Source organism: Protopterus annectens, chromosome 6.part1 (assembly GCF_019279795.1).
Source record: "Protopterus annectens isolate FY-2018-M chromosome 6.part1, PAN1.0, whole genome shotgun sequence".
NCBI classification, from domain to species: domain Eukaryota; kingdom Metazoa; phylum Chordata; order Ceratodontiformes; family Protopteridae; genus Protopterus; species Protopterus annectens.
Window position 1 is genome coordinate 171,289,177 of NC_056738.1, and position 14,701 is coordinate 171,303,877.

General features: G+C 42.6%; 1 protein-coding gene across 1 annotated transcript in view; it reads right to left on the reverse strand.

Annotated features, from left to right (window-relative positions):
• The window catches only part of TTC21B (tetratricopeptide repeat domain 21B), a 3,240,027-nt gene that overhangs the window by 353,835 nt on the left and 2,871,491 nt on the right, over positions 1–14,701 (reverse strand). The window contains exon 30 of the mRNA XM_044075355.1: positions 1,833–2,057. Within this exon, the coding sequence (XP_043931290.1) occupies positions 1,833–2,057 (225 nt within the window). The remainder of the gene's footprint in view (positions 1–1,832; positions 2,058–14,701) is intronic.

Sequence of the window (14,701 nt, forward strand, 5' to 3'; positions counted from 1 at the left end):
GAAAGTTTTGAGGCAACTTGAAGCTTATTAGGGGAATCAGGCATTGAACAGAGCAGGGTAGATGGCTGGGAAACAGGGTTTAGAGTGCACTTTATCAAATGAGTTTGGTAATTGATGGCCCTAAAGGCCAGGGTAAAAGTATAATAGATATTTTTCCCCAGTCTGTCCATCACCTTACTGCCCTTGTCAGATGCAGTAAAGAAGATGGAATTTGCTTTGATGCCTGTCCAGTGCCACAGCAACGACTGCAGGGTCTGCCATAGGGTTTGATGAGGTATTTGTAATCAACAGGGACTTTATAGAATCTATCTGGCCTTTTAGGGGTGAGGGATTGGGATTCTGGGGTTCTGAAGGCAGCAGCAAGACATTAAAAAAAGCAGGAATCATTGGAGGGATAGAAGAGGGAGAGGAAGACTCCATTTGGAGAAGCTGAAAATATCTTTTTTGTACTTCAGTCATTTGGGTCGAGTCCCACAAAGTATTTTGTGACTTTGAAGATTTTCACCCCAAAAATAATGTCTTCTGGTGGAGAGCCTCCTTCCAAGGAGTCTTCATTTGGGGAACAATATTCCAGGGGTGAGGCCAGCTGTGAAGTGTGAGAGATTCATCAGAGGAGGAAGAAGAGGAGTCTTCTTCTTGAGTCTGAGGAGGAAGGATGGAGTCTGCAGAGGCAGGCCTGGGGCTCAGGGTAGGCAGAGCAGGAGTTTGAGATTTAGCAGGCCTCAAGGCCATAAAGGCCTGAAAAAGTGACTAGGAGAAGGTTTGCCAGTCAGATTGATGCTCCACTGGAGCAGATAGAAGTGTTGTCTTTTGTTTCCTCTTGAGTGGAGTCTTATGAATAGTCTGAGAGTCCAAGGGCCTGGATTCCAGTGTCAGGCCTGAGGCGGAAGCACCCTCTTCGGAAACTAAAGCGAGGCCAATGTCGCAGAAACCTCCTCGGACGTGCAGACTGGAGAACCAAGAGCAGCTTCCGAAATGGTACCCAAATTCGCCAGTTCTTTCAGATGTTCCTTGGCCCCTAGACCAGCAGCAGTATCCGGCATACAAACCTTGGCCTTCTTTTTAGGCAGCTCCAACTCAATGGACGGTTCAGGATCCAAAATGCACAATGTTTACATAAGCATTACATTCTCTTACCAAAATAACTACCCCAGTTAGACAAAGCTAAATATAATGGTCTCTAACAGGAAACTTACAATAAAAGAAAGTCCAAGGGAAATAAGTAGCAATTTTTTAAGGGCAGTATTCCGTGAGGAACGTGGGGACTTTTCTGCCAGAATAGAAGCTGAAGGTTGGCTGCTGTTCCTGTGAAGCCTCTGAGTTGCTTTTCCACAAGGCAGTAAGAAAGTGCTAAAGATTCTTCCCTCTTACTACCGGTTTTCCCTCCTTAGGACTGCTCCATCAGTAGACAGAGTGAAAGTGTGGGAGAGTGCCAGAGCTTTTGTAATCTGGCCGGTTATTGTGTCTTGGACAAGACACAACCCATACAGTCTAAAGGCTACCGCAACAGTGAGAATAATAAAACATAGTGTATACTGTTGAGTACAGCATGGCCTATTAGTCCAAGAAAATAATTTTGAGCAAACCTGGAATATCTGTAAGGATTAGGTTGGAAAGTCATAATTACTTACATTTAGTATACGTGAAATTTGTTACAAGTATATTATCTAAGTCTTAAGTTACTTAATTTTTATATGCTTGTGTGACATACCTGAATTAAGTTTTTTTTTTTTCATTTGTGTTTCTTAAGTAAAAAAGAAAAAAAAGACTCGAAAAAGCAATGTGAAATATAATTTTTAAATTCATTATTTCCTCATTAGGGAGTCACCTACCCTGTTATGACGAAGACATCGTCGTAAGAGTTCCTCTGCCATATCATACTTCCCATTCTGGATATAGACATCAGCAAGGAGCAGCCAGCTTTTTTCAAACTCCTCTGCATCAATTGCATTCCAGTTCATTTTACAAATTCTTTTCAGCTGATTTCTGGCCCGTGGGGTTTGTTTTAGAATCATGTATGCAGTAGCCATTCCTAAGAGTGCTGGTACATGATCTTTCTACAGTAAATACAAAAAAAAAAAAGTTGTTGTTATATACTCTCCATAATGTTCCATCTGTGTTGTCCATTTTCATTCTTCCTCAGCTGATGGGTTTGAATTGGATCCCTCGGATCTGATTTGCCTGTTGTTAAAGCTCGTGGGAATCAAACTCTGAAGCTTCTCCCTTACCAATAATGCTCCGGTTCCAAGTACCACAGATCTTGTTTGCTGATTTTACTAGAAAGAAAATATTTGCAGACAAATAGGAAGAAGACTACATCTCGAGCTCAGTCTAGAGAACTGTTATGTCCACTAACCACTTATTGTTCCAGGAGTTTTCAAAGGATGGGGGTAGAGTTGAGGAAGAATTAAAAATGGACAACACAGATGGAACCTTATGGTGAGTACATAACTTCTTTTTTTTGATGTTGTCAATTTTCATTCTGTCCTCAACTGATGGGACAGAGTTCCCCTCCCCAGCTACCTAAGATCCCAGGTGAACTCAAGGAAGGACATTCCTGAGCACAGCTGAACCAAATAATGCTCTACCTCTGGAGACCAAATCCAGTTTTTAATGAGTAACAAAGGTACGGGGAGTGGCCCAAATTGCTACTGTGCATATATCATCCATGGGCATACTAGACTGAAAAACTGAAGACGTTGCCATGGATCTAGTTGAATGGGCCCGAAATGGTTTTGGTAAGGTAATGCCCAATTTGTTATAAATAAATGAAATACAGTCAGTCAGCCACCTGGCTAAAGTTATTTGGCAACTGACTTTCACAATTTTACTTCTGTAAATGAAACAAACAACTGGGTCAGTTTTTCTGATGTCTTTTGTTCTAGTTAGGTAAAAACATAACTGCCTGTGAACATCCAATACATGAAACATGTATTCACCCTTGTTAGCAAATTTAGGCAAGAATACTGGCAACTTAACGGACTGATTGATATTAGATTCTGACACCACATTAGGAAGAAAGGATGCTTTAGTTCGTAATGTAACTCAATCCTTGTGAAAAAAATCAAGTATGGGGGTTTTGGGGACAATGCTTGAATCTCAGAAATTCATCTAGCAGAAGTAATGACTACTAAACAAATTGTCTTCCTAGAAAAGTATTTAAAGTCACACTTAGCTGCTGGTTCGAATGGGGAATCAGTAAGAGCTTGTAATACCAGATTCAGGTCCCATGGGGGAGTAGGGTCTTTAAAAGGAGGTCTTACAAGAAGAATGCCTTGCAAAAATTATTTGCATAGCTTATGAGAATCAACTTAAGAACCCACAGTATGAAAATTCAATATTGCTGCTAACTGAACCTTAACTGTTGAAGAACTAGCTCCTTCTTTAAAAAGAACACCCAAAAATTCCAGGATATTATGCATGGGGGCTTAAAAAGGATCAACATTATTTTGGTAAGCCCATTAAACAAACATTTTCCATTTACTGGAGTAGAGCTTTCGTGTAGAGAGTTTATGGGAAGATAAAAGTTTTGTCAGACAGGTGATGACAGTATACATTGTCTGGCTATTAATGGAATTGGAAAAGTCAGGCCGTCAGCCTGAGGTTGGACATATCTGGACAAATCATGCCTGTTGGATGAGAAAGGATTTCTGAAGTCAGATCCAGAATCCAAGGTTGGTAAAGTAGGTGAGGCCAAAGGAAGGGGAACTAAATCTGTCATGGCCAGTAAGGTGCAATGAGGATGACTGCTCTTCAACACGGCAGCTTTCTGTAAGCATTTTGGAATTAGCAGAATTGGTGGATAAACGTGATGCAGACCGGGGCCAATCGTGAGCATCTCTCTGTGATTACCCCTGTGGAGGGATTGGAGCAAAGTAGTTGATACATTTGTTGTTTGGGGAGAAGCAAAAAGATCACTGCAAGGGCTGGCTGCACCAACTGAAAATAATTTCTGTTACATTCTTATTGAGAGGCCACTCATGAAGAAGAACAATGCACCTGCTCAGCTTGTCTGCTATCACGCGGGACTTCCACAAAATGTGTGCTGGTATGAGAAAGTCATTGAATGAGATCGCTCATTGACACACACTTTGCGCTTCTCGACACAAGGGATAAGATCTGGTCCCTCCTTGTTTGCAGACATACCAACTACTGACATATCATCCATTAGCTGTTTGAGACATCGATGCCATATTGCATTGAGAAAAAGACTCACTAAATTGCCTAGCTACAATTTCAGCTTTTCATTGTAAGGTTCTAGCATTAAACAGGGCACAGAACCAGCACCCGGGGATGTTGTGGTCTGGGATAAACAAGTGATGCAGAGAGAATGGAAGTCTTGGTGTCGGATCTGCTTTCCACAGCTGAGGCAATTATTGACTTTCACTGACATTGGTTAAAAGCAAGAAAATGTTCCCCAATGAGGTACTTAGCTTTAGACGGTTTTCCTTACTCTGGCAACAACTGACTGACGCACTCGCAAAACTGCTTCGGCTTCGGGCTCCACGGCAAGAAAGTCTGCTGCAATGGCATTGGTTGTCACCCTTTATAGCCCTGATGACCTGACATCAGCCACTGTCTCTGAACAGCCGATGCAGGAGGGAAATCCTTTACTCTGGTATTCAAGCCGGCCTAGGGCTACCCAGCAGGGATAACCCACAGGTGATGACTGCAACAGTGAAACATGAACATCTATCGGACACATCCAGTCATCCTTGCCCAGAAAAGGGAGAATGGACTGAACCATGAACATCTGGAACTTGGTGCACCAAACTGACTTGTTCAAGTTGCTGAGATCCAAAACGGGTCTCCAGTCACCTGTATTTTGGCACTAAAAAGAACCTTGAGTAAGTTCCAGATTCTAACTGATCTGGTGGGACCTCTTGGATGACTCTTTTCCCTATCAGTTTCTGTACTTCAGTTGCTGCTTGTTCACTCTGACTGGGTGGAACATCTGGGATTTTTCTTGAACTTGGAGAAGGAAGTATCTGTTATTTCTAGACAGGCTCTCTGGTGCAGGGGTAGTCAACCCCCGACTGCCTCCAGAAGAGGGAAATCTGGCTTCCTTTCAGGAACGCTGGAAGGGTCTGTCAAAGAACAAATCTCTGGACCCCTGGTTTTGTGAACCACTTCTGTTGTGGGGGTGGCATCTACCATTAGAGTTCTCCCATCTTCCCCTAGGAGACAACTCCTCCATGTGTATCCTGGAAAGGTCCCTGGGACTTTTTGAAGTACATCTTTCAACTACCTCATTGATTCCAGGAAAAGGATCTTTGAGGTGTCGAAAAATGTACACCCACGGCAGACAGGGTCTTTTTGCCCTTCTTGGATCTGGATAATGTGTCTTCCACTTTTGGGCCAAACAAAAACATGCCATCAAAAGGAGCACTGATGAATGAAAACTTGAAGAGCTCTGCAAAGTCACATAAGCGCATCCAGGCATGCCTCCTGATGGAAATGCCTGAACCCACTGACCTTGAGGTTCCTTTGGCTACATGTGAAATAAGCCTCATGGACGAATTGGAAATAGATTGCAGGGTAGCCAAATGGGAAGTGACAGATGACTGCACATCCTCAGAAAAGGATCATGAGAGGGTATTTGAAGGGTCCTTAATCAAATCCCTCTGTAACCTTCTGAAATGTGCCAAATAATTCAGTGACTCGAAGGTGAAGGTTGCTGAAGCATAGACACGCTTCCCAAACCTGTCCACTGCCGGAGACTCCTTGTTGGGGGGATGAACAATGGAACTCTCCTCTTCATTTTAGTGGCCACCACCACAACCATAGCATCAACACGCACTCCTTTTCCCCAAAACTGTTTGCCCTCCAATTGTGCCATAATTTTGTCAGGTCTCTGAGTTATTGGTTCAACAGTGTCGGGATCCTTCCATGCCCGCCAAGAGATCAACTCAATGAGCTCAATGGCGGATGGAGTCACCCAGGAGGTAGACGGGCCAGTATCGAAAGCATCCAGCAATACAGACTCCTCAGATGAAGGGTTGCTGGACGTCCAGCCACCTTTCTGCTTTAAGACTTCAAGGATGTCTCCAAATGTCCTCTAAAGCTAGCTATGAAAACAGAATTGCAGCAGATAGTAAATACAACCACAAGGCCTTCTATAGTTATGTAAAGAATCTCCATGGCAATACCCAGATTTGCTCTGAGCTACTGCACAATGGTACCTCCTACACCGAGCAAACAGATATTGCCAATATACTGACTGACAGATTCAGTGCCAACTTTACCCCCCCCCCCAAAGGACCAGTCACAATACCAGTAGATTGCCAAGCACCCAGTATTACTACTGCACAGGTTAAAACAGCACTGTCCAAGGCCAAGAATACAGCTTCTATGGGACCTGACAATATCCCTGGCTGTGTTCTACATGAACTACAGAGTGAACTAACACCTCAGATGTGTGCCCTGTTCAATCACAGCCTCATCTTAGGCTTTGTCCCTACCGAACAGTGGACTGCTACAGTCATCCCTCTCCAAAAAGGAGCGACTACAGACCATGGGAACGATCACCCCATTAGCCTGACAAGTCTGATATGCAAAGCTATGGAATGCATCATCATGGACCTAATAAACAAGGATATATTGAATCTCCAAACTCTGGATCCCACACAGTTTGGTTCTGTTAAGGGTAGATCATGCCTGCTCAACTTGTTCAACTTCTTTGGGTCAGTCACCAGAGCTGTGGATGAATGCAAGGTGGTTCATACAGCCTACCTTGATCTGGCCAAGGCCTTTGATACTATTCCCCACTCAGGAATCATAGAAAACCTCACTAAGCTAGGCATCAACCCCTATATCACTAGGAGGGTTGCAAACTGGCTCACAGATAGAATCCACAGTGTAAAAGTAGCTGACTCCAAATCAGACTGCCAACCAGTCACGAGTGGGGTCCCACAGGGTTCGGTCCTTGGTCCTCTCCTGTTTGGTATCTACTTCTCTGAAGTCCAGGCCAACACAAAGGGACTCTGGCTGACAAAGTTTGCAGATGATTGCAATTGGAAGCTATTATCAACTCCCCAAGTGATGCTGACATCCTACAGAAAGGCCTCACTGAGACCAACGACTGGTGTCAGAACTATGGCCTTAAGCTCAGTGCCAAAAAATCTGTCATCCCCTTTAGGAAATACCCGGTTCCCATGAATTACCACATCAATGGTAGTCCGCTGAACACAGAGGGCATTATAAGAGATCTGGGAACACAGGTTGACAGCAACCTCTCTTCTGACCACCACATTGCCACTGTGGTAAGAAAGTCTTTCTATGTGGCACATCTCATTACTAAGGGTTTTGCATACAGGAAGAAAGAGTTCATTGCCTCCCTCTACTTTTCCCTCGTTAGGCCAATCATTGAGTACAATGCCCCCACTTGGCATGTACCTCACTAAACACCTGCAACAACTGGAGAGGCCGCAAAAGTACCTCACAAAGAGGATCCCATGCCTTAAACATTTGTCCTATATGGACAGACAAACTCCAACTATTCTCTGTCTCATATCACCTACTTAGAGGCGATCTCTGCTTGACTTACAAAGCCATGTCTGACCCAGCTCTGTTAGAAATGCTATATCTAAAGAAATCGCAATCCCTCCGCACCACATGCTCCAGAGACCTTAACCTCATTACCACAATCAACAAAACATGCTGGAGGGACAGGCTCATAACCCAGAGACCACCCATGCTATGGAAGAGACTTCCCATACATGTTAAGCAGAGCACCTCACTGGTCCTCTTCAAGAGAAATCTTGATGAGTGGATGGGAAATAGAAAATTCACTGCAGGGATCACTCCAGTGGCTTTACTCGACAGAGGCACTGGGAAATAAGGTGGGGTGGCACGATGCCAGGGTAATCTTATGGACTAGACTTGTAAAGGCTCCAGGGTCATTAGCCTTGTACACACCTGAGACATCTTCAGGAGGCGACTATGGCGACCCTTCACTCTCATCAAAGTGTATCTTCTGTGACAGACTCCCCTGGGGAGTCCAAGTGCTTCCTCTTTCATGTCTTCTTCTTAGGGACCTCCTCATGGGATGCTCTGGGCATGTATCAGAAGAAGCTGGGATACCCTGTTGGGAAGCCTGGGGTTTCAGTACTGGCTGTCCCTGTGAAAAAAAGGGTTGAGACTCCAAGCACAGAGATGTCAAGGCTGTAGACTGAGGATCTGAGGGGGTAGGAACCATTTGTGTTGCTGAGGCAGCCAATGTTCTCTCCATAGCCTCAAAGGCAGACCTCCCAAGAGAAGGATAGGACCTCGGATCCAAAAAAGGCAAGCTTATGGACCACTGTCACTCCTTGCTCCGAGGGCAATCTCCCTGAGGCAGAAGCCAGACCCGAGCTAACACAGCTCCAACAACTTCGGATTCCACTATAACACCTCGGATCCGACAGGGGAGCCACGGCTCAGAGAGATCTCCAGATCTGATAAAACCGAAGTGCTTAGATTAAAGAACTCTGACACAGTGGAAGGCGTCAGAGAAGGAATTGGAAGAGGGGGGTGTGACAGAAGATCCTGACCTAAAGGAGTAGGAGCTAAAGGGATGCCCATCACAGTCTGCATAAGAATTCTTCTCACCACTCTACACATCTTCTTCTGTTAAGCTCCTGGAAGAGCAAGTAGAAAACCCAGAAGGTGATCTAGGTTTCTCCATAAAGGGAGAAGAAACCTTGGAGGGAACTGGATTCTACTGAAGGGGAGTATCTAGTCCTTGGAAGGTAAATAATGATGGACAGAGTAGTTGGATTGGTTGGCTTATGCATCAAATCCAAAGAAGTCAGATCCGATATTTCTTTTCTCTGTTGCTTCAAATCTGATGTTGAGGTCAAATCGATAAATCTCTTTTTCTGTGCTTCAGATCCGATTTTGAGGTCAGATCCAATAATTTAGACTTTTTTCCTTTAGGATCTGAACAGGAAGTAGGATCAGGGGGAGGTCTTTTCCTAGGTTGCTCCAAAGTCTTGGAGAAGGAGGTAGAAGGGCTCGGAGAAGGAGATTTAGGCCTCTTAGATCTTTTAGGGGGCATAGCTCTAGATAAAGCCTCTGTGAAAGGAAGAAGAAGCCCTTTTAAAATCAATTTATTTCTTTTCCTTCCACCAGGGCTCTAGGGTTAAACCCATGACAAATAGAGCAGTCCTCGTGTAAATGGAGAGGTCCAAAACAATACACAAATAAAGTGTTGGCATCCATAACTGAATTTTGTGCCCACACTTACGAAATCTTTTAATCCAGCTGGCCTTTTTTTTCTTTCTTTCTCTGCTATGGGATGAAATAACAGGAAACAAACAGATTCTAATAAGAGAATTCAACAGAAGTGAATAAGGAATATATGCATACACATATACTTCTTTTCAATAAAAGGAAGAAAAGAGGGACAGAAAAAATATTTTAACTAGGAAAAAAACAGTAATAAAGTAGGCAATTAAGTACGGGATTAAAGAAACCCAATAAACGGACAGGTTAGCTAAGAAAACAGAATATTTTACAATTTAAAGACTCATCTGTTCAAGAGTAATGGTCAACATGTCTTTCACTTAGACTGACAAACGAGATCTGAGGTACTTGGGGTTGGTGTGTTAAGGTTAAGGCATAAGCTCAAGAGTTTTTGGTTGCCTTTCTTTAGCAACTGTTGGATACAAGGGATCGGACCAAAACCCATCAGTTGAGGACAGAATGAAAATTGACAACATCAGATCATATCTTAAGAAAACACTGCCTGACACAGCACTGTGTGCTTGTGCTCCGAGTCATAAGATATACCAATCATATTTTTTTCCACAATTCAAAAAAAAGAATTGTCCTATGTTAACAGGTATGTTAACATAACTGATATTCAGCAGTCTTCTTTGATGCTTATTACTAATACTCAACTGCTGAACAAATGCAACAAATCTTTTATCACTGTCTGAACAACAGTTATCGAGACAATCAGGAAAGTTAAACACCACCAAGTTCAGCTTTCAAAATTTACAAGCAAAAATTACACTTAAAAAAACAAAACAAAAAAAAAACTGTGAGGGATAAATCAAACAAGCTTTATTTATAGGTTCATATTTTATGAGTAGGCAACTGATCCAGTCCAGTAATCTATAAAAAGGCTAGCCAATGCAATCTCATTATTTGTTCTTCTAACTATAAGGGTGTGAGTGCACAGCCCAGAGGTGAATTGACAGATGCTCATTCACTTGTCAAGATTAGATTTAAAGAACTAGGGAGAAGTTTATTTATTGTGGAGTGGCAGCCTGCTACATACAGATGGGGCCCTTTTAGAGAGATCTACCAGACCAAAAGCAGCAGACAGGCTATGACTACTCAGAAGGGAATTGATTAAGCTAAGCTTAATGCTAAGACACAAGCTGTTTTATAGGACCCAAAGTGCTACTATTTTTTGATTTTATAGACAGTGTCTAGAATCCATCCACAATGTGGAGAGGGAGACAACATAGGGGGAGGGAGGCACTAAAGTTGCTGGTATATTACCGATATCCTCTTGGTCAGAGTAGGTTGAGCCATTTCAGATCAGTTCTATGCAATATTGGACATTATTTCTAATATTTCTAACATACTTAAGGAAAGCCTTATGATAATCATTTGAAGAGTGATACTCATTTCATACTTAGTTTTACAACTTATGATGTTCACCTGACCCTCTCACCTTCTGAGTGCTCTTGATTTGTGCAAAACACTCTGCATTTAAGCATGGTTCCTCACAAAGTTTTGCTATCTTCATTGAACAGTGTTGGCTCCGCTTTACAAATTCTGACTGACTATTTTTGTGGTAGATAAGATAATCCGCACATATATCAGACAATCAGAGAGCGACTTTGATGCAAACGAGCTAGCCAAGAGAGGCAAAAGATGATTAATCAGTGAGCAACTTCTTTGGGCAAAGCAGCTGACTGTAATGCCACTACAGTTTTCATGCCACTGCAAATCCTTTAAAAAAGGGGTATTACAGGGCACGGATTACTTTTCTTTACATTGTAACAGTGGATTTATGTGAAAAAGAAAAAGGCAGTTTTTTTTTCCCTAAGGTGGCATCAGGATCATGACTTGGATACTCACTTGCTAGCCAACAAACTTTGGAGACTGCAGCAAATCAAGGAGATCAGGATTGTGGGGACTAAGGAAAATACTGTTGTAGGGGTGTGGCCAATATGGCTAACTGAGAGCAGCAAATGGTGAAAGCTCTGTGACTAAAAACTTTTCTTTGACAGAAAAATATAATCAAAAAATTAAAATTTGGAGATGCTTGTTAGCTCATTTTATTCACTAATAAAGAAAAAAATTATAGCTTCAAGTTCTTCAAACGCTGTAATTTTTCTGTCAGAATTTCAACTGCTTGGTTAAGAGAGAACAGACCAACACGAGTCACTCAAGAAATGGCATTCTGGATTGTTGTGTTAAAGACATAATCACTAATATCTAGTATGCAGGATGTATTACTTTAAATAGACAAAAAGTATCAACGAAGAAACTAGAAAGACGATGGAACATTTAGAAACTTATGAAACAACTAAGTATACAAATCAGCAGTATGGAAGAAATGTTAAATGATCATGAAGGAAGAATAACTGAAGGCGAGTCTCAAGACTGAATTTCTTCTAAAACAAAATAAATGGCTCAGAAAAACTCAATGATTTAGAAAATAGACTGAGATGAAACAACAGTAGAACTATGGTATACCTGAAAAGTATGAGGGGAAACAATGTAATAACTTTTTTTTATGTAGCCAGGCTGTTAAAAGTTTATGTACTTACCATAATGTTCCATCTGTGTTGGCCATTTTCATTCTTCCTCAACTGTTGGGATTCGGAAGTAAAACCTTGGATCCAACATGGCCTTTTCTTCGAGACTGTAGAACACTTGAACTCTCAAGTTCCTCCCTTTACCCATAATACCCTAGTCACCCAACATACCTCAGATCAAGTTTGCTGCCAATAGACCTATACAGCACTGAAAAATAACGAAAGAACAGAATCTGGGATTCAAACAAGGAACAGAGGTTCCTCCAATGCCCTTTGATCTTTCCAGGAGTAAAGCTAGGAGGGGGCTGGTGGGTGAGAAGTTGAGAAAGAATGAATATGGACAACACAGATGCATCACTATGTTAAGTACATAACTTTTTATCTGATGCTGTCATTTTCACTCATTCCTCAACTGATGGGACAGAGTTCCCATTTAGATGAACAGTGGGTGGTGTTCATGGAAGGTCCTAATGTAGTGAACGGAGAGATGAAAAGTCAGCCAGCAAAGGAGTGCAGTAGTGCTGAAAATTAATTCATCTTCAAGTCTTGGTGAGTACCTTCATGAGGTGGACTCTATTTTTCACAAAATCTCACCAAGGCGACACTGATATATAGACTGTATTTATATAGCATATATCATGGACAGAAGTAAGTCAAAAACAAAAAAAGATACCAGGGTGCACAAGGCCCAGGATAAAAAAAGTACAGTTGTGTACACTTACCATAAATGTAGATGTTCGAGTGTATTCAGTGTTGCAGTCATTACACTTGGGTTATCCTGCTGGCAGGCTACCCTCAATCGGCCTGAATTCCAAAGTCCAGGTCCGGCGTCGGTTGCTGTCACCTCTTCCCTGATGTCAGTGCGCCAGGGCTATAAAAGATGCAGCCAACGACATTTTATTCAGTTTTTCTTGCCCCAGATGTCAGGTGCCCCCAAAAGGATATGCGAAAAATATGCCAATAAAACATGCATGCACCAAAATATATAATACTTTCATCTACAAGCAAATACACCACATAGGTTGTATAGAATAGAGAAGTGCAGATAAGTTGCAGCAGAGATATGGGGGATGGTGGGTGGGTAACCTGGACTGCAACAATGAATACACTCGAACATCTACATTTATGGTAAGGTAAGTGCACACAACTGTACTATGTTCTTCGTGTTTCACTGTTGCAGTCATTACACTTGGGTTGAATCCCCAAAGCTATGGTTGGGAGGCTGGAGCTAAATAGCATTAGGAGCGGCTATGAGGCCCTGCAGAACTGCAGTGGCAAAGCCTGCCCTGGATTTAGAGTAGAGTGGTAAATGATAGTGCTTTGTAAAGGTGTGCACTGAACTCCAGGTAGCAGCCTCTAAAATGTCTTTGGTTGGTACTCCCCTGAGGAAGGCTGCTGCTCTGGTTGAATGTGGCCTAATGCCCTTAGACACTGGCTTGCCATGTTGTGAATAGCAGAAACGAATGCAGTGGCACTTTGAAATAGTCTGCTTTGAGACAGCCTTTCCTTGTGATCCTTAAGCATATGCCACTAGTAGTTGCTCTGTCTTTCTGAAAGCTTTGGTTCTGTCCAAGAAGAAGCGTGGCTGTCTGTGTATGTCCAAAGAATGTAGAATTCTATCCCCCTTATTCTGTGGGTTTGGATAAAAAGTAGGCAGATGAATAGTTTGGTTAAGGGCCACACTGGACACTACCTTAGGCATAAATGTCGGGTTTGTCCTCAGAGAAACACTGTCTGGATAAAAATTTATAAAAGGTTCCACAGCCATGAGTGCTTATAGCTTTGAGACTCGTCTTGCAGAGGTTATTGCTAGGAGCAGAGCTGTTTTCCAAGATAAAAACTTTATATCAGCTGTAGCGGCTGGCTCAAAAGGAGGCAGGGTGAGTTTTTCCAAAACATAATTGAGGTCCCATGCTGGTATTGGTAATCTCCTTGGAGGCCTTAGGTTTTTGGCTTCTCTGAGGTACTGCCTTAACAAGGGATGAGAAAAGACTGGTGGCTCTGTATTGTAATGAGCTGAAATGGCAGAGGCTTGATTTTTAATTGATGAAAAGGATAGGCCTTTGTCCAGCATCGCAGTTAAGTATTGCAAAATCTGAGGAATATTTGATACAGCTGTGTCAATTCCTTGTGCCTGGTTCCAAGCACAGAATGTCTTCCATTTTCCAGCGTAAGATTTTCTGGTACTAGGCCTTCTGGCCTCCAAAATGACATCCAATACAGCTTTAGTGAGAGGTGCGTTTTGTATCACTACATTATCCGCCATGTTGCCAGATTGAAGGTCTTTAGTTGGCTGTGCAGGATCTGATTGTTTTGTTGAGATAGTAGATGAGGTATTTGAGGCAAGGTCCAAGCTGGGCACTGAGACAAGTTCCTTAGGATTGGATACCAGTGCTAGCAGGACCAGTCTGGGGCAATCAGTATCATCTTTGGCTTCTCTTGTCTGACCTTTAGGAGTACCTTGGGGAGGACAGGCAGTGGAGGAAAGCTATATACTGCTAAGCTTTTCCAGCTGAAAGATAGAGTGTCCACATTCCATTCTTGTCTGTGATAAGTCCTTGTGCAGATTCTATTTAGTTGGTAGTTGTGAGGAGAGGCAAATAGATCTATATCCGGGCATCCCCATTTCCTTGTTATCATGCTGAAGACTTGTGGAAACAATTTCCACTCGTGGGGATCCAGAAGGTTTCTGCTTAGTTCGTCTGCTAGAGTATTTACCTTGCCTGGCAGGAATTGTGCCTGCAGATGTACTTGGTAAGTCAATGCTGTGTCCCACAAAGTCACGGCTAGTCTGCAAAGGGGGTAAGAATGAGTGCCTCCATGCTTGTTTATATACCACATGACCGTGGTGTTGTCTGCCTTTATCAGTAGTTGTCCCAGATGAAGTAGGTCCTTGAAGGCTATCAGGGCATTCTAAACAGCTAGCATCTCTTTTTGATTGA